Source organism: Pteropus medius, unplaced genomic scaffold (genome assembly GCF_902729225.1).
Source record: "Pteropus medius unplaced genomic scaffold, Ma_sr-lr_union100, whole genome shotgun sequence".
Taxonomy (NCBI): domain Eukaryota; kingdom Metazoa; phylum Chordata; class Mammalia; order Chiroptera; family Pteropodidae; genus Pteropus; species Pteropus medius.
The window spans coordinates 12,613,603-12,637,062 of NW_024354500.1; the positions used below are offsets into that span (position 1 = coordinate 12,613,603).

General features: G+C 31.9%; 1 protein-coding gene across 2 annotated transcripts in view; it reads left to right on the forward strand.

The window, feature by feature from the left end:
* IBTK (inhibitor of Bruton tyrosine kinase) overlaps positions 1-23,460 on the forward strand; it is a 77,524-nt gene that overhangs the window by 44,618 nt on the left and 9,446 nt on the right. Inside the window, exons 19-26 of one of the 2 annotated variants that reach the window (XM_039853002.1) lie at positions 2,011-2,071; positions 2,624-2,745; positions 4,357-4,469; positions 8,098-8,246; positions 9,502-9,563; positions 10,926-11,018; positions 11,541-11,684; positions 22,870-23,016. In XM_039853002.1, coding sequence (XP_039708936.1) covers positions 2,011-2,071; positions 2,624-2,745; positions 4,357-4,469; positions 8,098-8,246; positions 9,502-9,563; positions 10,926-11,018; positions 11,541-11,684; positions 22,870-23,016 — 891 coding nt within the window. Of the gene's footprint in view, positions 1-2,010; positions 2,072-2,623; positions 2,746-4,356; positions 4,470-8,097; positions 8,247-9,402; positions 9,564-10,925; positions 11,019-11,540; positions 11,685-22,869; positions 23,017-23,460 lie in introns of both variants that reach the window. The other variant, XM_039853001.1, reaches the window with a different exon arrangement.

The following is a 23,460-nucleotide window of genomic DNA, read 5'->3' on the forward strand; positions in this document are numbered from 1 at the left end:
TATATACACACACACTCTGTTTTATAAGCTAATATTTCATAATTTATTAAGGATTACCTGAATGAAAAGAATTTGATAAATGCTAATAGGAGTCCTAGACATTTTTAAATTAAAGGGATCTTGGAAACTGTCTCATTGTTTTCAACCGTTTTAGCAGTGGAATTTTTAATGAAATAAATTTACAGATTTATTTTTTAATAAGGTCAGAATTTCATTACATTTACTTACTATAAGGTCAGTGATGATAAAAATGAGTCTGTCTTGGTGAACAGAAATTTGAGATTAGAGATCTTGGTGTCAGTTTGCATTTTTAGTTTCAGTATCCAGTTTGTGTTTTGTTTTACTCGTAATAATATTACTGCCATAATAATTATTAATGGTAATAACTGATAATGGTAATAATGAAAACTAATGGTATATGCCAGGCAGCATTCTAAAAGTGTTACATAGATATAGTTAATTTCATGAAAACCCTGTGGAGTAGATTCTATTTATATTGTCAAATTACAGATGGAAAACCCAGGAAACTTTTGTAAAGAATCAAGAAAATCTTGACTCATATAATTTATTATAAATAACAGTTTTTGATAACTCACTTTGCACGTCATAATCTTTAATGAAACTGATTTCAAAACATGATTGAAATAATTGTTGTACTAACAGATTTTTTCTTTTTTTGAGAATTTTTATAAGAGTTTATTTGAGCTAAACTTGTGTTGGGGAGCAAGATCTCAAATACTCCTCTACAACATTCTTAATAATTGGCTCTTACAGTTTAATTTAGAGGAAATAATATTTTGGCTGTTTAATGCTTTGTTTTTTTTGTTCAAGTGCAAATTAATGTTATGGAGTATTAGCCAATATCATTTTTAAATGCCTCCGGTATTTTAGTGTGAGAGCTTGGCTAGGGTTTCAGAATAAATTTAATTTTTTGTGGACTTTATGTTAGTAATTCTAATCATAGCAAATTTTTTTTTACCAAATTAAGCTTACTTGGTATCAGATAAGAATCAACCAAAGTCTAAAATAGGCACCAAATCTCTAAAATATGATACTAGAAAATGATAGTCATACTACTATTGTTTGTTTATTTTGTGACAAGCATGTCAGCTGAACTATTAATGTTAAGAATGGCACAGAATGTGCTGTGGCGATGTCTCTATTTATATAAGTAGACACGCATAACTTGCATTAAAACCAAGATGTGTACAAACTTAACCATTCCTAACCAAATAGGTATTTGTTAGAAGAAGTGTAAATAAATATGCACAGAAATATTAAGAAAGGAGGGTGTACTAAAATTGACATAGCATCAGAAGTTACTTATCCTCAAAGTGTTAAAACTGGTATGTTACAGATTTGAATATGCAAGTTGTTTTGTATTAGTTGGGAAAATAGTTTTAAAATAATCAGAATGTAAACTTTGTGTTAAATTTTCACTGCTGCCTTAAAGTACCTCTTTGGAACCTGAGAGTTCCTTAAACTCTACTTAGAATACTACTGGTCTGGTCCCAATGTCATTTTACTCGTGAAGATAGTAAAGCCCAGAGAAATAGAGTGAGTTGCTCAAGGTCATGCAGGTAATTGGTAGTAGTGATAATTCTACATAGAATGTCGGTATCCTGATAGTTAGGCCACTGTTCTATCAATACAGCACTACAATGTTCTACAATATTTCTGTAGGTTATATTTGTAGAAAATGGTTGAAAATGAATACATACTTGCTGTTTTGTTATGATAGAAAAGATTTTCCTATCACTTACTCATATTAGTTGCTTGAGTTTTATTCAACATATTCATCTAGTGTGTTCTGTTCATGTGTTCTTTCTAGTGTGTTCTGAATATATCTATGTATATAACTACGCATCCAAAAAGAATTTATAGCAGCTAGCATATTAATGCTTTAAAAAAACTTATTCAGCAATATAAAATATCTCTACATATTTGAAAATCTTGACAGATATTAACTCACTAGGATATTAAGATAAAATTTTGTATCTTATTTGTTAGGTCTCTTGATGTTTTAAGTGTTGGTGTTTTGAAGGATCTTTCTGTATTTTATCGAAAAATGGTAAGGTTTATGTTTTTTTCAATGAAATTATCAATTAAAGCAGTATATTATTAGGTCAGTTGTCTCAATGGAATATGTTCTTAATGAATTCTAATACATTAGGACCTTTTAAAATAGGACTTAGTATTTCTTTACAGATTCTCATTAATAAGTATGATAATCAAAATTGAAAATAATGATAAAAATTAGTATCTTTTAATTCCTCTATAAGGGAAAGTTATTGAAAGCTTCAGAGAGTCTTTCATTTTTTATTATTTACCAAAGGTGAAGACAGTGCAAAAACATGAATTTACATGATCCCTAACAAATAGATTGATTTGTCTTTTTAATATAGGGGAGCTTTTTTGTTAAGGTTTTTTATTTTTTTTTTTTACAATTTTATAGAGTAAACTTTAATCAGTTTCACCCCCTTGATTTAAGTTTAGGAAGTCATTAAACATTCTAGATTTTTTTCTAGTTAATGTCACTGCATTTTAAAATATGGGATATTATACCTATTTAAAAAATATCTTTATAAATTTTGTATTTAAAGTGACATCTTTTTTCCTGTAGATTCCAGCAATGGATAGAAGAGTCATTACACCATATCAAGATGGACCAGATATTAGCTATTTGGAACTAGAAGATGGAGATTTTTTTTTTAAAGAAGAAGTAAATATTGAACAAAATTATTTGTAAGCACTGTTTCCTTTTTTCTTCTTTCTTTTCTTTCCCCTGTTCCCCACCTTGGATCTTGGACATTACTGACACTTTTATATTGATATTGAAAGGAAAAAGTTGAGAAACCTGACATAAGAAATAATGTATGTTCATTTTTAGCCTTGGTATATTATAAAGTAAATTAATAATTTATATTTACAGATATACCAAAATTACATATAAATGTGAAAGGAACGTAGCCTTCAGGTTAAACATTTTGGGTTGAATTAGTGCATTTATCTTAACTACCTTCCAAAACCCTGCTGAAGTTAAAGAAATAAAAAAAGGCATGATACGCTAAAGCAGAGAGAACAGGGAAGGAGAAAACAGCAGTCAGGATATGTTAACAGTTTTTGAAAGTTGGAAAGTGGTTGCTGCGTAGTAATGACTTAGAACAGAAAAAACTAAAACAGAATTTTGGAAAGACTTAAGAATTAGAAGTACCAGATTTATGAAGACCAGGGTGAGTAGTTGGATTTTGAAAAGAACATCTTTTGAGAGTCTTTCACAGAGCATTGATTTCTTCTTGAACCTCATTCAACCAAGTGATGGTACCTCCTCCATCTTGGTATGAAAGACTAGAGTTTGCCTTTTGGAGAGGGTGAAACAGAGAGGAGTGCATCAGCCACTTCTTTAGATTCCTCTCTGTAAAGAATCTGACTAGTTCAAGAGATATGGCCTGGAGTGACTGACATTTGGGGGGAGTCCAACAAAATATCCCAGGTTCTAGATAACCTCCCTATAGTGGGGCTGACCATTTCACAAGCCCTGCTTAGAATTTCCAATTCATGTTTTAGATTTACTTATCAACTGCTAACAATTACATTCCTTCTACTTGGTAAATGACTTGTTAAAATACAGTCTTTGGTTGTTCAAGTTATTTACGCATGTGAGTGTAGTAATCCACTATGTAGCTCACTGAAAAACTGCTCTTGGTTTCGAGAGATTTTCTTCTTAACCCCTTTTTTAGAGTGTCGTAGCATTGGGATACTTGGCAGTTTATAGATATCTTACTTATATATACGACATGTTATATTAAAATTTATAAAATTATTAACATTGACATAAATATGTTATCCTTTACAAAATAGTATTCACAGCTGACCTGTGTGATGAGTTTATAATGAAATCTTTAATTTTTTAGTAAAAAAAGATAGTTGTAATCCTAATAGATCATTTAATTTTTTTTCCTGATTAATAATAATTTAGGCAATTAAACATTCCCTGAAATGCTTTAAAAGTTATCAGCAGATATTTTTTGTTCAAGATTATAGTTTATAATAGCTTTTGTATGAACATGTGCAGTATTTGGCTTTTCAAAGAATTTTCCTATATACCATCTTGTTTCTAACTTTCACAGAAATGCTAGAGTTAGAACAAGTAATAGTATCACACTGAGGTTCAGTGAAATTGAGGAATTTGCACATAGCTAAATGTGACTACAGCATTCATATTCATATCTGTTTTCTGTTTGATCAGAATGCTCAAAATACATAGTTCTTCAGTTTCATCTCTAAATTTGTTTTTTAAAATGATTTTTATACTTAAAAAAATGACTTTTATGTTTGTTTGTTTTTTTTTGCTAGGGAAAGTATGTTCAAGAAGACAAAAACAAAAGCAAAAAAGAAGCCACGTAAACGTTCAGATAGTTCTGGAGGTTATAACCTTTCAGATATCATTCAGAGTCCACCATCTACAGGTTAGTGGAAAGTGTTTTAGGATATATTTCTTGATCTCATCTTTCATGTCTCCATTATCTAATTCATTTAACCTGTATTAAATACTATTATGTGCCATCTCTTGGGGCTACTGAAATAGAAAGTAGTCCTTGTCTTAGTGAGGCTACAGAAAATGATAGTATACTGTGATAAGTAATCTGAAGGTTGCTGTGGGACACCCAAACCAATCTGAGAAGATAGGAAAGATTTCTTAGAGGACAGTGATACCTGCACTGGATCTTGAACAATGACGAGAAGTTAGTCAAAAAAAGGAGGCAGATAGACTTACTAAGAGAAGGGGATAATATGTTCCCAAACCTAGAAGCAATAGAAAGAACTGCACATTTCTTGTACATATAGTTCAAATTGATTCAGCCAGATAGGGTTATGTGCAGATAGGAGATTGATTGGAGAAGGTCAGATTTTGGAGGGTATTATATGCCAAACTAAGGTATTTGGATTTTATTCTGAAGACTATGGTTAGTTAGTTATTGATGGATTTTTAAGGCAGGGTATGACTGAATAAGAGTTATGTTTTTGGAAAGACTGCTCTGGCTAGTGGCATGGGGGGTTAGCAGAAGTGGGCAAAACATGACAGATATCATGTGGCTTCAAATAATATAAGTGCTCTAAGGCAGATGCCAAATGAGATGCCATTCATGTACATAAGAAGGTTATAATCTAGTAGTAGTATACAACACATTTTCTAGCTAGACATTGTGTGAGCCTGGTTGAAAGTAAAGATTATGTAGCTTTATCTGGGATTTCCTAGGTAAGCTGAGGTGTATTGTCACTTCATTGTTTGGTATAATTATTTATAGTATCCCCATGCACTCTGAAAGTGTCCCCATTTGGGGCATTTGATTACATTAATGGTTCTCAAGCTTTTTGGTCACAACTCCTTTACCCTATCAAAAATTAATTAGGGACTCCCCCCAAAAAAATTAAAAAAAAAAAAAGCAAAAAACTAGTTTTCTAAAAATTTGTTTCCCAGTTTATTTTTCAAAATCTTTAACCTATCAAAAAGATGAAAGAAAAATAATGCCATGAACATCTTCTATCCTTCATCCACATTTATTGTTAACCTCTAACTACACTTGCTTTTTCTTGTTGGCTTCCTGTCGCATGCTCTCTTCCCTCATCCTACAAATATTCTACACACACACTTTTTTACTGATCCACTTGAAAGTAAGTTGTAGACATGATATTTAACCTCAAACTTTAACATGAATCTTCTAAAACTAAGGATATTCTCTTACACAAAGACTATCATTATCTAAGATAGTTACATTAATCCATTAATATTATCTAGTAATATAATCTATATCGAGATTTCCCTAATTGTTTAAAAGTGTCTTTTTAGCCTTTTTTGTTTTAACCTTTAAAAAAAATCTAGTATTTTATCAAGATTAATATTTCCTTTGTTTATTAATATCTCTTTAATATTTTTAAACTAAGATCAGCACCCTACACACCTTTTTGTTTTGTTTTCAAAAGTTCAGGCCAGTAGTATTATAGACTATCCCACATTATAGATTGATCTGATTAAATTCAGATTAAATCATCTAAATCTTATTGATTTCTTTAGATAAAAATATGAGGTGTGACTATAAAATGAGACTATAGTATGGCTTTCAGAAATGGTATATGTGTCTGTAGCAGTAACATAACTTGGTGCTATTTCTATCAGCAGTATTTTCGTAGTCAATCAACCTTATACAAGCAACTTCAATAAATGTAAGTGTATATTGTTTTGTATGTCTGTGGAAAAAATAACTGTTATTCAGGGAAAAAAAGAATATCATTTATGTTTAATAAGATACTACAAATGAGGTACTTGACATGCTTGATAAAGCTCAAAGGAATAAGTAATGTAAGGAATAGTTGTTTTAGATAACACAGAAGATATAAAAAAATTAGATAATGTATCTAAATTGATTGATGCAGCACTGAAGAATGGTTTCTCATTTACCACATCTCTCGATTCCTATTTTAAGACCTTAAAATTTTTTTAATTCTGTGATTTTGTGTTCTCTGTGTTGTGTGAATTACCTCTCGTCCTTAGAAGGAAGCATAGGTGGATTGATAGTAGGATGATTAAATGGATAGATAGTCATGAAACTAATGATTTTCCAGTCACCTAAAAGACTGTGGAAAAGCAGGCACTCGGTTTGTTTTATATAATGTTATTGTTAGCACATGTATTAGTCTTAGCATGTCACAGCTGGAAAAGACATTAGCAATGAACTAATTTATATATCCCTTCCTTTAAGCCTGAGGAAACAAGCTAAGAACACTTTAAGTGATTCAAGGTAAAGACAGACAGAAATAGATTTATTTTCTTGATTCCAGTTTTCTTCCTACTGAACCGCTTTTTCTGTGGCTAAAGCAGATAGTGATTGAAAGGTTACATTTAATTGGGGGCCAAAAAGACCCCCAATTAAAAAATTTTGAGTATGAGACAAATTTTATCAAAGACAGATGTGTAAAGGCTTAACATTTATTTGTGTTGATCCTTAAAATTAGTCAAAAGACATTCTGTGAAAAATGTTTTCTATACCCAAAATAATTGTTGGCCTCTTTAATCATCTTCTTTATTAGATTTATTCCTTTGATTTTTGAGAGCATTTGGTATTAAATATGCTCTCAGATAAAAATATTTAAAATATTGTGGGGGGAACAGTTTGAATGTTATTTTCAAACTCTGTTTTAGCAATGATAACCACAAAAGAGGCATATATCTTTTCAAGGTAGTTTACTTTGTAAAGAACAATACTTATTTGAATGTATAAGAGATGATATGTTTTATTTATTTAAAATCAATTGTATAGCTTTTAGTTACCATCTATATAATGTGTTTTTTTGGGTCATTTTCCTACTTCATTTAGATTTTACAAAATTTAAAATATGTGAAAATAAACACATGAACCAAAGCAAAATTTTACTTTTTAAAAAAATTTTTACTTTTTATTGTGTTTATGTTTGAAATGACTCTGATCTCCTGATGAACCTGGAAACCAGGTGTGGCAGGGAGACAGGTATTTAGCCTGGTTAAGAGAAGAAATGATATATACATTTCATAACAACTCTTTTGCTTTAAGTGATAAGCTAATTAAAAATAGCTTTCAATCCACAGATTTTTGCAGAAGGAAAAACGCTCAAACAGACCACAGTTAGCTTCTGCAAAGCCTCTCCTATTGAGCCTCTCCTACTGAGCCCCTCTGTGTGGGTGCAGAGATGGATGCGAAGGAAAATGGAGGGCGCAGGGTCTGAAGTTTATTTTGTCTTTATTTTTATGTGGAAAAAAGTTCTGAATCATTTTCTAAAGCAGATCCCAAAGAACTGTCTTCCTCAGGTTCATTGCATAATTTGTATATACTGGAAACTGTTTTAAATCCAGATTTTAAATTTCCATTGCAGTTTTCACTTCAACTGAAATCCTTTTTCAGTTAGCCGAATTAAGATTTTGCTACAGTGGCTATAATTTAAATGTTACATTTGGATTAATGGAAGCTTTTGGCTCTATTGGGTTTATTGAATATAATATATGTCTAATGTGCATGTGTTTAAATATCCATATACACACATATTTTTTAATTTACCTTTTAGGATTATTAAGGTCTGATAAGGCCAATTCGGTGGACTCTCTTCCCGAATTATTGACATCAGACTCTGAAGGAAGCTGTGTGGGAGTGGGTAGTCCTAGAGATTTACAGTCCCCTGATTTTACAACAGGATTTCATTCAGATAAGTTTGAGGTTTGTTTTTACTTTTCTATCAAAGTACTATTTTCGTAACTTCAAAATTTAGGTATATAGACAGTTTATCTTCAGTTTTATATTATTTTTACTTTAAAAGTGTGTTTAGTTGGTTTATAATAAAATATAATTAATGACATATGTAGTGTTAGTTTTTTCAAATTTGCATAATATTTCTAGTTTTATGATTTTAATGGCAGCTTTGAGCCCTTTATGTTTTATTTATGATCTTTCTGCAACTAAAATACATGTTGGTGTAAAATATAGGAACACTGTATAGATATATTGAAAAACATTTATAGCTGAACTATTTGAAAATTATTTTGTGAAATGTCAGTTAGTACCAGCTAAAAATTGTCAAAGGAAAATGATTTTGACTGTAAGCTTAATTTCAAATTCTGCATAGTCTCTTTCTTCTATGATGTTAACTGGAGCAATACAATCTGGAATGGAATTCCTCTCCTAATCTGGCACAATTCACATTAAGCTGCATAATTCCTAGTCCTCATCTGTGGGGAGGCCATTTTTTAGGCATCTCTTAACGTTTTATTCCATAATTGTTAATCTACAAGGAAGGAAACTGTCTGACTTATTAGATAGTGACATTTTTTTCTGACCACTATACATCCACAACACATTAGAACTAGAAATTCCTGAGACAATGGAAAATTTGTCTCAACAGGTTAACAGTCCCTTTTAAAGTGTCAATATTATTTGACTTTAATTTTATTCAGAGTACTTTAATTACATTCAAAGTGAATTATATGACATTTATATCAGACTTTCATTTTGTCTCATTTTAAAGTCATGGGCTTTAATTTTGAAGTTACTGCTTCATATCTTATTTGGATAAATTTTATTAACGTTTTTAATGATCATGTAAATAGAGATTTAATATAAAAACTTATTTCCCTAAAAATTATTCACAAAGCTCACAATTCGGTTATAGTCATTGATTTGGTGTGAGAATTGGCCAAAGCACTAAATATAGAAGAAGTAACTGAATTGAAAATACTAGATTATTGTCATAAAATTATACTCTTTAATATAATCAACCAATATTTAAGTACCGACTATGCGTTAGCTACTCTGGTAGGTGCTTACATTTTTATTCATCTTTTGAATGTTTTTTTTGTTTGTTTGTTTTTACCCCCAGGGGAAAACTAAACCATATGTTAATGGTACACCTACATATTTTAGAGAAGATTTAAAACCGTGGGAAAAATCACCAATACTTAAACTATCTGCTCCACAGCCTATTCCCAGTAACAGAATCGATACCTCAAGCTCTTCCAGTTGGGTTGCTGGCTCTTTCAGGTAGGATATTCATTTTGTGCAAACCTGTTAGTCTGAAGAATATCATTCATTTTGAGTCAAATAAAAAATTTCAATGAAGCACATTTAAAAATAATACAGATTTCTAACATACAGAAAATCACTTAAATGCATACAAATTACTAAGTAGGCAAAATAGGTTTTTATTCCCCCCAAATTTAGTTGCCTTTGTATTGTCATCTGTAAATCTAGTAAATCCATATATAACACATGTAATGATTTAATATCAGCTTTTTGGGGTGGGGGGAGGGATAGTATATATTAGTTAAAACTCCCACTCAGGAAGACCATTTTGTCATTTGTAGGCTTACTTTATTTTTATTTTTTTGCACATTTAGGGGTATTTAAGATCTCACAAAATGTGTTGTTTTTCACAGTTAATTTTCAGAAGATATTCATTTAATGTTATACTGTACTTTTAACATATTTTAACCTTTTTTTTATTTAGAAAAGTAAATATTTTGAAACTGAAGTAGATACAATTAAAATGAAGTGTTCTTTTTCGGTGTTTATTGAGCTTGTACTTCATCTTTATATACCTACTATGATTTATAATATTCTAAAACTATTAATTGATTTACTGTTTATATTATTATCTGAATGATTTATGTAATTATTTTGAAATATGCTGTATTTTACACAGTTGGGACAAAGATTATGACATCCCAGTGTATGCTGGCACATGGTTTAAAGGTAGTTCAGGAATTGGTTTCAATTTTTTTGCTTAAGTAAACATTTGCAAGAACATCTAGAAGCATCACCTAATCACTAATGTTAGACTGTTTTATTAAACATGTTTTAAGAATAGCTTGGTGTAAAGTCAGCAAAATATCTTGGATATTTTTAAAGATTGTAGAATTTTTCCTCATTACGATATAACTCCCTGTGGTGGGTTTTTAATATTGTTGAGCATCCCCAAGTTTTTCCATTAAATTTTTTTTTTGTTAACATTAGACGGTAGTAGTAATTTTGTTAAAAATAAAATAATTTTTAAGTTCATCTTAAAGGATAAGAATTTAAATTGAACTTTGAGTTCTGCCTAAGATAAGTTACAAATCTTTCTGTTGCTTGGCTTTTTTTTTTCTTTGAGTTTAAATTATTTACCATTATGACTTTTGATGCATTTTAGTTGTTATTTATTTATTTATATATGTATAGATAAAAGTAGCTTTCATTCAAAATATCTTTTTTGAAGTTGGTCACAGTTGAAACAAACCTAAATTGTTCTCTCATAAATCTTATATATAATTTACAGTTTCAGTTAAATTTGGAGGTTGGACTTTTTTTTTTTTTTTCAGTGGATTAACAAATGCATTGTAAAGTAACTTTTTATATGTCTTTTAGTCCTGTCAGCCCTCCTGTCATGGATCTCAGAACTATCATGCAAATCGAAGAAAATAGACAAAAATGTGGAGCTACACCAAAGACAAATTTGAGGTTGGTTAAAAAGTTATAAAAAAGGAAAGATCATGTTGTTATAGTTTTCCCCTAAAGAATTAGACCTACTGGACCTTTTTTATTATTTTTCTGCATTTTAAGTTAAAGTTAATTATAAGCTCTTTTCTAGGTAATTTAGCCTCCCTAACATTATTTCTTAAATATATGGTAAAGATTTAGTTGGGTTGATAGTCCAGCTTCTGTGGAGTATAGAAGCTTGCCTCTAAAATGATCATTGTGGATTGGTTCTGATGCAAGTGTATTTATAAGTAAGAGGCTCATATGTAGCTATTACTTGGTCATTAATGCTATAAACTGATATTGTCACTGTTAAAACTTGTGGCCATTTTGATCCAATAATAGTAAAACCACATCAGATAAACAGAAAGCAATATAATTACCTGTAACCTTTGTTAAGCAGAAATTAATGTGATTGGTTTAATTTAATTTCTAGTAATCAGATTTCTTTTGGAATTAAACTTTCTTAGTAGTGAAACTAATTGGTTTTAACTTAATTTCTAGCAAAATGATTTCTCCTGGAGCTAAACTTTCTCAGAAGCAACGAAAAATGATCGCAATGACTACCAAAGAAAATAATTCAGGAATGAATAGCATGGAAACAGCTTTAATGGCTCCTTCAAAAACCTCAAAACCAGCACATGCATGGTATGTTCTGATTTCTATTAAAATAAGCATAGATCTGTGCATTAAGCGTTTAAGGTAGTTATGGCTTCTGGGTTTTTTTCCCCTGTCTTTTCAAATATTTCATTTCCCTCTTTGCTTTTAAGTCAAAAACTGGAACTTTGGAAATTTTGTTTGTTTGTTTGATAAATACATCATGTTTTTAAAAGTTTTTTATACTTAGATATAATTTCTTCTTGGTATTTTAATTAGTGTTTAGAGAAGGGGCACCACAGAGCTCTCCAGGAGGTGAGGGAACAACCCAGGATTGGAGGAACTGGTGAAGACCATTGTTTACATTTCCCCTGTGGATAGTGTATGGAGCTCTATCCAGGTTTTCTGGCCAAGCTGCAGGGAGCTGTGGTGCGTTCCTGGTCACCCCTCCTGGAACTAACTCCATCAGAAACAGGAGGGTGCTATAGCATGCAAACAAGGGACCCTTCCAGCCAGAGATTGATCCAGCCGGTATAGCAGGATGCTGTTTCATGTACCCCAGCAGTGCCCCACCTGCAGGGCTACTCTGTATAGAAGAAGTGCAGAGATAGTGGAGCACTACTGTGTGCTCACATGAGGATTGTCTCTCTTAGAGAGTGTGTAGAGCTAGTAAAATGCTATGGTACTTGCATGTGGAACTGCCCTGTCCAGAGAAAGTGTGGAGATAGTGGGGCACTGCTAAACACACACGCGGGGCTGCCCCACCTGAAGAAAGTGCGGAGCTATGAAAACTTTGTGGTACCCACATGCAGAGCTGCCCTGAATGGAGTGAGTGGGGTGTTGCTCTGCGCACATATGGCTGCCCTAGCTAGAGAAAGGGCAGAGCTAGTAGGTCATTGAGAAGCAGGCATGCATAGTGGCCCTGCTCAGAGGGCCTACAATTAAAGTAATAGGGAATGCAGTCAGGGCTGCCTGTATGGAGTGAGAGGGGTGTGACACATGAAGAGATGCATTGGAAAGGGTACAGAACTAGTAATGTACGGCTATGTGCGCATGGTAGCTGCCCCACCCACAGAAAGGGCAGAGCTAGGAGGGCTTTGAGCTGCAAGTGTGCAAAGTAACCCTGCTCTGATCACAGACAGTTAAAGCAAGATTAGGAAGCCCTACCCAGATTAGAAAGGCAAGGGAGCATGCGCACGCCAGGCGACATAGTAGGCACTGCATGTTTCAGCTCTGACTATAACCAGCCTGCCAAAACTATTCAACACAATCTATACAGAGACCACTCTTTCAAGACTGGGAGATAATAGCTGTTCTCTCCAACTCATAGGAAAAAAACACAGTCATACAAAATGAGGAGGCAGAAGGATATGCCCCAAATGAAGGAACAAGAAAAGACTACAGAGAAAAACTCTAATGAAACGGAGATAAGTAATTTGCCTAATAAAGAATTCAAAGAAATGGTCATAAGGATGCTCAACAAACTTGAGAGTACAATAGAGGAACTCAGCACTGAAACAAAGAGAAAATATAATAAAGAACCAGTCAGAAATGACAAATACTTTAGAAGGAATTGACATCAGTTTGGTTCATACCGAATAATAGATTAGTGACCTAGAAGACCGCATAGTGAAGATCACCCAATCAGAACAGCAAAATGAAAAAAAAAATTTTAAAAATGAGGATAGTATAAGACATCTCTGGGATAGAAGAAGAGGAGGAGGGGGAGGTGGAGATGATTGATCGAAAGAGAGAGAAATGGGCAGAAAGAGTATTCGAAGAAATAATGTCTAAAAATAGAAAGCACAGAGTTCCAAGCCTAGAGCAGGACATACTGTAATTTAAGTGGCAAACATTAAGAACAAGGAGACAATCTTAAAGGCAGCAAGAATGAAACATCAAGTCACATACAAGGAAAACCCTATAAGGCTATCAGCTGATTTCTTAGATGCAATTTCACAGGCCAGAAAGGAATGGCAGGAGGTATTTAAAGTGATGAAAAATGGAATCTGCAACCCAGGATGCTATATCCATCAAGGTTATCATTCAGATTTGAAGAAAGTTTCCCAGACAAACAAAAACTAAAGAAGTTCACAACCACTAAACCAGCCTTACAAGAAATGTTGAAGAGTCTTCTTTATGCAGACACGGCCATTACCAGAAATAAGAAAATAAAGGAAAGGAAAAAATTTCACTGCTTAAGGCAAATATACAATAATCATAGTGAGTTGACCACTTACAAAGCTAATAGGAAGGTTAAAAGACAGTAGTAACAAAAATAACTATAAGGACAATAAGTAATCGAGTTACACAAAACAAAAAGATATAAAAGAACCAGTGGAGAGGGCAATAAAAATGTACTGCTTTTAGAATGTAATTGGACTTTAATGCCTATCAGCTTAAAATAGACTGTTAGATATAGATGGGAATATATTAACCTCATGGTAACCATAAACCAAAAATACACAAAAAGCGCACAAAAAGCGAAGAGAAAGGAATCAGTCAAAACAGAACCAACAAATCAAAAAGAAATTGTAGAGAACAAAAAAACCCAAAAAACAACAAAATGGCAATAAGCACATACCCGTCAATTATTCTAAACATAAATGAACTAAAAGCTTCAATTAAAAGACAAAGAAGGGGAAAAAAAGACATAAGGAGAGACACATAGAGAAATTGCCATGTGAAGAATGGAGTTATGCTGCAACAGTCAACAAACACCAAAGAAAGCAAACTACCCGAAGCTAGGAGAGAAGCATGGAACAGATTCTCCCTCACAGCCTTCAGAAGTAACCAACTCTGCCAAAATCTTGATTTCAGACCTCTAGCCTCCAGAATATGAGACAATAAATTTGTTTTTTAAGTCAAAAAATAAAGACATAAGGTGGCAGAATGGATAAGAAAATATGATCCACCTATATGCTGCCTACAAGAGACTCACTTTCGATCAAAAGACACACTCTGAAAGTAAAGAGAGGGACAAAGATATTCCATGTAAATAGAACCGAAAAGAAAACTGGTGTGGCAGTACTTATATTGATAAAATAGACTTCAAAACAATGTAAAAAGACAAAGGAGGACATTACATAATTCTGAAGAGGTCCATTCAAGAAGGGGATATATCATTTGTAAATACCTATACAACCAACAGCAGAGTACCCAGGTATATAAAGCAAATGTTAATGGACATAAAGGCAGAAATTAACGGTAATACTATAATAGTCGGGAACTTTAATACTCCACTTACTTCAATGGATAGACCATCTAGACAGAAAATTAATAAAGAAATAATGGCCTGAAATACATTAGACTAGTTTAATTTTATAGACATTAATAGAGCACTTTATCCAAAAACTGTAGATTACATATTTTTCTCAAGTGCACATGGAACATTTTCATATACTAGGATAGATCATATACTAGGCTACAAAACAAGCCTCAAGAAATTCAAGAAGATTGAAATTATATCAAGAATATTTTCTGGCCACAATGGCATTAAACTAGAAATCAACTGCAGAAAGAAAACTGGAAAAAGACACAAATATGTGGAAATTAAAAACATGCTTCTAAACAACCAGTGGATCAAGAGGAAATCAAAACTACTTTAAAACAAATTAAACTGAAAAACATAACCTTATAAAATTTATGAGATGCAGCAAAAGCAGTTATAAGATGAAAGTTTATAGTTATATGGATCTACTTCAAGAAGCAGGAAAAGTCCCAAATAAACAATCTATAGTTACACCTAAAGAAACTAGAAGAAGAGGAACAAACAAAACCCAAAGTAAGTAGAAGGAAGGAAATAATAAAGAGCAGAGCAGAAATAAATGAAATAGAAAAATAGAAAGTATTTATGGAACCACAAAAGATCACAGATAGCTGAAGCAATCTTGAACAAAATTGGACATATAATGCTCCCTGATTTCAAACTATACTACAAAGCTATAATAATCAAAACAGTATACTAGCACAAAAACACACATAGATCAATGGAACAGAATAGAGAGCCCAGAAAGAAACCCTTGCTTATGTGGTCAGCTAATTGACAATGGAGTAATAGTAGTCTCTTCAACAGTGGCGTAGGGAAAATTGGACAGAAGCAAAAAAAAAAAAAAAAAAAACTGGACCACTCTTTTATACCACATACAAAAATAAACTCAAAATGTGTTAAAGACCTGAAACCATGAAACTCTTAGAAAAAAAAACAGGTAGTAAATTATCTGACATCAGTCTGTAACGTCTTTTTGGATGCATCCCCTCGAGCAAGGGAAACAAAAGCAAACAAACAAATGGGACTTAATCAAACTAAAAAGCTTCTGTACAGTAAAGGAAACCATTAACAAAACAAAAATAACTTAATGGGAGAATATATTCATAAATGATATATCCAAAACATATCAAACTCATACAGCTCAACAACAAAAACAGTCCAATCAAAAAATGAGCAGAGGACACAAAAAGACATTTCTCCAAAGAAGACATACAGATAGCCAGTAGGTATGAAAAGATGCTCAACATCACTAATTGTCAGGGAAATGCAAATCAAAACCACAATGAGATACCACCTCACACCTGTCAGAAATGGCTATTATCAAAAAGTCAACAAATAACATATTGGCAAGGATGTGGGGTAAAGGCAGTCTTTGTGGTGGGACTGCAAACTGGTGCAGCCACTATGGAAAAAAGTACAGATATTCCTGAAAAAAACTAAAAATAAGTCTACCATATGACCCAGCAAATTCTGCTTCTGAGTATTTATCTGAAGAAAACAAAAACACTAATTAGAAAAGATACAAACCACCCACCTCTCTGTTCAGTGCAACATTATTTACAGCAGGCAAAATATGGAAGCAACCATTGATAGATGAATGGGTAAAGAAGATTTGCATACACACAATGGAATAATACGCAGAAATAGAATGAAATCTTGCCATTTGTGACAACATGGATGGGCCTAGAGGGTATTTTGCTAAGTGAAAAAGTAAGAAAAAGACAAATACTGTATTGTTTCACATATATGTGGGATGTAAAACATGAAACAAACAGACTCATAGAAACAGACCATGGATGGTTACCAAAAGAGATGGGGTGGGGGGATGAATTAAAAAAATGAAAGGGAATATAGTCAATAATCTGATGATATGTTTGCATGGTGATAGATGATTACTAGACTTAGCGATCACATTGTAAGGCATAAAAATGTGAAATCACTATATTGTACATCTGAAACTAATATACTCATTGTACCTAAATGACAAAATTTACAAAAAACTGATCGTGATGATTAAAAAAAAAAACTTTATAATTACATTTATACAAGTTAAAAAGTCTTCGATTTACATTCATGTTTATATACTCTTTGTATGTTTTGTAGTTTAATTATGTTTTATTTTATTGTTTTTAAGTTTTGATTGGAAGCTCTGTGTTTCTGTGTGGAACAGGTTGACTGTGTATTTCCATGTTTTTTCTCCTGGGTCTGTCTCTTAATTTTCATATTTGGTTGCCAGCATTCTGGAAGCTGATTAGGGAGGGTAAAGAGGTTAGGCTCAAGGGGCTAAGGTTCTCACCATTTGGTATAGATTTTCATATACCTCTCCATTCAATGTGGACTTTACCTGCCTCTAGTGATTTTCAATCACACTTTCCTTCTACTAAGGTAGAGGAGGTACAGTCATCTGACCACATGGAGATAGGGAGGATGTCTGACATTCTTTACCACTCCATAAGTAATCTTTAGACTAATTTTCATGTTTTCATCCTCATGCCTACTTCAGGATCTGATAACATAAGATGGCTCCAATATATGAGCCTTTTCAGGGTTCTGAGCTTTACACCCTACTACCATTTCAGCTGATGAGAATTAGCTTTCTTTTATTTCCATTACATCAGTGATCTCTCTAGCTCTTTTCCATTTTAGTTTGCCATTGTCTTAATGCTTTACTTTTTGCCTTTGTGGGTTTGTGCCTTTCTAATTACTGGCCACGTTTACTTTATATGGGATTTCAGGGAGTGGATTAAAGTAGTCATTTGTCTGAAACTTCAGACTTTGATTTTCAAATTCAGAAAAAATTTTCTCCATAATTATTAGCAATATGAGCTCAGATTTCCATGTTGAAAGGACTATCTAAATTTCAAAAGAAATCTATAATGGCATGTTAAAGAGAATTCTAGAAACATAAGAACAAAGATGCCATAAAATTTGGCCAACAATATAATCAGGGTATTTTTTTCTTGACTGAAACCTAAGAGATGTTTATTATACATTTATTTTATGAAAATTTAAATACAAATGAATAATGAATTTTATGTATTTTGGGACACCAAGAAAATTTGACCAATTATTTTATTTTGTTAAATTTCTGCTAAATTAGTGGAGTGATCACATTGTAAGACATAAAAATGTCAAATCACTATATTGCATACCTGAAATTAATATTGTATATCCACTATACTTAAATGAAAAAAATCATAAAAACAAAATAAACTGTAATTATTTAAAAAAAATTATTCATTTGTATTTAAATTTTCCAATCACATTTTCATAAAATGTCATTTCTGCTAAATTCTTTAAAATTTATGTACTGCTTTTATTTATACTCATTAAACAATGGACTGTGAAATATATGTACGTAAGATATGTATGTTAATATGTATGTATAAATATATATGTATAAAGCATATATAAAATACATATAATTTATTATTTGATTATGGAAATTTTTTCCTAAATTAATGGCACAGATTAGAAACCATTTGTTAGAAATTTTAAGAACACATTTACATAAAGTGGTTAATGTTTGATATTCCTGAATTTTGATGCATGCTTAGTATAAATGGAAATAATTATTAGGTTGTTAATTTTCTTGACTCCTTAGAATGCTGCATTAGTGTGTTGCTTGATTTTAAATCAGATAGACATAGGGTGTAAATACATATAGTATATGCTTGAAGAAATTAAAAATGGAATAGATTTGTTTTCCTGAAAATATCCCTTGTGAACACGGCCTAAACAAAGTTTGTAACATTTAAACTTTGTAAAAAATTTAAAGTTTGTAAAAAGTAGAAAATTAATCTAAAATTAGCACTTTACTCTTATTTACAGGTTGTTTTTATAGAATGTATTAATTATTGTAGTGATTTATTAAGTTTTTAAAAATATTTCACAAAGGTACATCTTCATCTTCCTGATGAAGTATTTAATGCGATTTTATTTCCTTAGATGTTTTTATACTCTAATATTAAGGTTAATGTACAGTTCATTAGCAGATCACAAAGCAGCTCTCTAAGTTTGCTTCTAGTCATAGTAAGGATTTTCACTAGTTTCTTCACACATTAATTCACCAAGTCTTTATGACTTCCAGTAAATAGTTGTACTCCTGCTACCAGCAGTTAGGCGTGTATGTTAAGTATTAAAAGTAATTGGTTCTTGCATTACAACAAAGTTCTAACCAGGCGGATTTTAAATCAAACATGAAATCATCAAGTGTATATGGGAGTTGGCCACTTTTCATTATCCAGTGTTTTACTTGGAGAAATAATACAACATTTCTCACCAGTCATCTTGAGTGAGAGAATGCACAGTCTTTGTTGCCTGACTTGATTTATGATATAAGTTCTTTCAAATTCCATTTAGAGCTAACCAATAAATTTCAATTATTTAATTTCACTAATTTTAATTATATAATTTTTTAGAACTAGAAATTTTATTCATTAAAGCAAAAATTTCAGGGCTGCTTTAGCCGAGGAACAAATCCTGATTAATTTTTTAGGTGGCTACAGATGTCTACAAATGCTTCTCCATGAAGTTTCTCTGGCTGCTGAGAAGGAAAATAGCCAGAGTCTATGAGTTAGGAAAAGTAAAATTGTGGGAAATCAGATACTGTTTCAAATTATGGCATGATCAGTGGAAAGAATAATATAACTAATTTAAAGAAATCTACGTAAGACATTTTATAGGTAAATACTGTCCATGATTAATAAACATGTGAATTTAAGATATTTTGAATGTACTGTTATCTGTACTTATTTTTTTTTGTTTATTGGAGTAACGTTGGTTAATACAATTATATAATTTTCAGGTGTACATTATAATTTGATATATATATATTCTATTATGCGATTACCACCCAAAGTCCATTTTCCTTCAGCTACCATGTATTTGATCCCCTTTACTCACTTCACCGCCCCTAACCCCCATATTTTGACCCCCTTTACCCTGTCTAACCTCTCTTCTCTTCCCCCCCTACTCTCTGGTAGTCCATTGTCCATGTATGTCCCGTGTCTCTGTTCGTCCTGTTCATTTGTTGCTTTTAGGTTTATATCACACATCTAAGTGATATCATGTGATTTTCTACTTTTTCAGTCTGGCTTGTTTTTCTTAGCATGATTTTCTCACGGTCCATAATTGGCAGTGTTTCATCTTTTCTTATGGCTGAGTAATATTCCATTGTATATATGTGCCACAGCTTCTGTACTTATTCTTAAGGACATGTTTATTATAACTACCTTTTTATAATATCGCTTACTACATCTAGAAGTCCCCAGATTACCATTATAGTGAATCTGACAACTTGTGCTTTTTCTACACGTTATTGTGAAGTTTTTGTATTTAGAGGCATGAATTGCTTATAGGAGACATTTATTGGATTTTCTGGTAAGAGTAATTGCCAGCAGTATTCCCAGATGGCTAATGCTAACATTGTACACCATAGTTAGCTTGTTTATCAATAGAAACCTTCAGGTATGTATGCTTTCGTGAAGAGAAAAGAGTGGTGAGACAATGGGGAGTGGTTCTTTCGTATATGTATATAATTTATGTTCTGTGTATGCATGTGTTTGAAGGAAATTTTTGTGATAAAGTCAGATTAAGTTCCTTTTGAAGAAATATTTTTAACATATATACCTTAGTAGGTCATGTTTTTGATATAAATAAGAAAATCTCTCATAATGATGTAAGATTTTACTTAGAGTAAATGACTTAAATGTGGACACAACAGTATAGTGATTAAGCTGGAGTTCTGGAGTGAGCCTTGCCTGAATTTAAATTGTGAATCTGTTATTTGGTAGCATTGTGAACTTAGGTCAGTTATTTAACCTTTCTGTCTTACTTTTCTTGTCCATAAAGCGGCTAATACAGTACCTGATTCACAGGAGTATTGTGAGTTAATACATGGAACACTTTAGGATAGCACTATCAACATCGTATAATCAAATACATAAATGTTTGTTATTATTTAAATGAATTATTACTTTTGCTATATGTTCACATGATTAACTGATTTCCTTAACAAGTATTAAGTTTTGGTGAACTTTTTTAAAGAAAAATCTTATGTGAAGCAGTTTGTACTGATTTAATCTTTATTGATTAAACAGAATTTTGATAAATTTTAGCTTATTTTGTTATGAATGGATGCTGAGCTCATATGCTAACAAAACAAAGTGAATCATTCTCATTTTCCTCCCATCTGTGTTACCTTTGGCACTTTTTGAGGAGCATTGTTGTCTTGATTTCTTATTGAGGGCAGTAGTAGACTAGATGGCAGAGTATGAGTTTTGTGGTCATTAAGAATTGGGTTTGGATCCCAGTCCTGCCTCATCTCTGGTGATCCTATGATTGTTGAGATCCCTGAACTTTGGTTGTACTCTTTTAAACATAGGTGGTGATGAAAATTCTTCTCTGTCAGGATTGTTGTAAGGATTAAATGAGATGATGTATGTAAAGTGTTTTGCAAATACGATTTGGTCAGAGTCAGAAGGCCTTGCTTTTCTATGAGTTACCCTAAATAGTTTATGAGCTTAATCTGGGTGCAGATTTTATGATTTCTTCAAAGTATGAATTTAACTTTTTAGGGAATTATCCAGTTATCATTTGTGTTCACTTATTAACAATGGCCATTTTGTTTTCTGTAAATAGGAAAAAAATTAAAATAAGATTAGGAATTTGTTTAATGATTGTTCATAATTTTGATTAATGTTATGGATTCTGAAAACTGTACTAAAGGTACACTGTAGTTCTAGTGTACAAATGTTATGGATTCTGAAAACTGTACTAAAGGTACACTGTAGTTCTAGTGTACAAATTAACTGTATTAACTAATGGTCCTTTTTGAATTAAATTTTTTAAATCAGATTCTAGGAAGGAAAGAGATACTAAGCCTATTAACTGTTTATATATTTCTTCATGCCAGAACTTCTGTGTTCTCATTTTCTTCTTTTTCTCTTAAATCAAAATTTTAGTTTTGTTAAATGCTGTGAAAATTTCGGATAGTAATAGATCTACATAACACTTCTCTGAATCAAGTAGTTTTAAATACATAAATTAATATTTGATCCTCATAACCACTATTATGATGGAGAACATGTTATTAATAAGGAAACTGAAGCATAGAGGTTAAATCAAAGTCAGAGTCAAAGCCAGCATGTGGCAGAGCCAAGATCTGAACCCAGTCTAGCAACAGAGCCTATGTGCCTATGTGCCTAACCCGTTCTTGATTGTAAAGTAAAAAAAAAAAAAAAAAATTGCTACATGAAAAGATTCTGATACCATAAAAATCTGAGTATGCAGTCTTTGGAAGCTAAATCTGTATAGGTAATTTTTGATTATTTTGTCTATTTTGGTGGTTAGTATTCTAAAATACATTATACTTAACTAATTCTCAAAATATCGTGTTGGGTGTAATTGATTTTATATTTTTTATTATTTAGGTCAACTTAAATTTTATTTCTTCTAGTCTGTCCATGTAAAATTAGGTTTAAATTTTAAATAATGTTATTGAAACATATATATATACAGAAGTGCAGTTATGCGTTTGGGTTGTTGAAGTTTCACAAACCGAACACATCTTAAATGCAAGCAGAACTCAAATCAAGAAGTAACATTTCCAGCATTATTCAGCAGAAGTAGCATTTCCTCTACTGAGCTTACTTATTCTCTAATTTGCTGAGCATAGTTTTTGTTGTTACCTGAGACATAGTTATAATAGCTGTTTTTAATATCACTGCTATCATTCAATATCTGGGTTCCCTCCAGTGTTAGTCTATATTGCTTTTTCTTATCACATAGGTTTGATTAGTTCACAGTTGACAGCAAGAATCCAACATTGCATTGAAAACTGTAATTATATAATATCATTGTTAAATTTTTGGCCTGCGTTCTTTCCATTGTCCCCTTGTGGCTTCTAGCAATGACGTTTTTTAAAAAATGGATATTTTACACGATATTTGGTGTCTTTTACAGGTCATCTTCTCTACATTCATTTTCATCCAAGTCATTCCGGGATTTCTTAGAAGAAAAAAAATCTATTACTGGCCATAATTCAGGAGATCATATCAAAAAAGTTTGTTTTAAAGGAATTGAGAATTCCCAGGCTCCAAAAGTTGTAAGGTAATAAAATAAACTTACACATTTTCTACTGTAAAATGTTCTATGGTGGTTTTATGTTCTGAAGTGGTCTTTAAATTTTTATAAGGCAGATTTTTATACATTCTTTTACATTCAAAATTAACATGTCTTTTATAAGTTTTATTTTGGTATAATTGGCTTACAATAAACTGTATATTTAAAGTAAACAATTTGAAGTTTTGGCATACACATACACCTGTTAAACCATCATCACCAGCCACCTTCGACAGTGAATATAACTGTTATTCTCAGAAGTTCTCTTGGTAATCCCTGCCTCCCTTTCTCATCCTACTCCCTCTGCCACTACTAACCTGCTTCAGTCAGTATAGACTAGCTTGTCTATTCCAGAGTTTCATATCAATAGATTCATTCTGTATGTAATTTTTTAAATAATCTGTTTTTTTGACTCAGCACATATTGAGATTG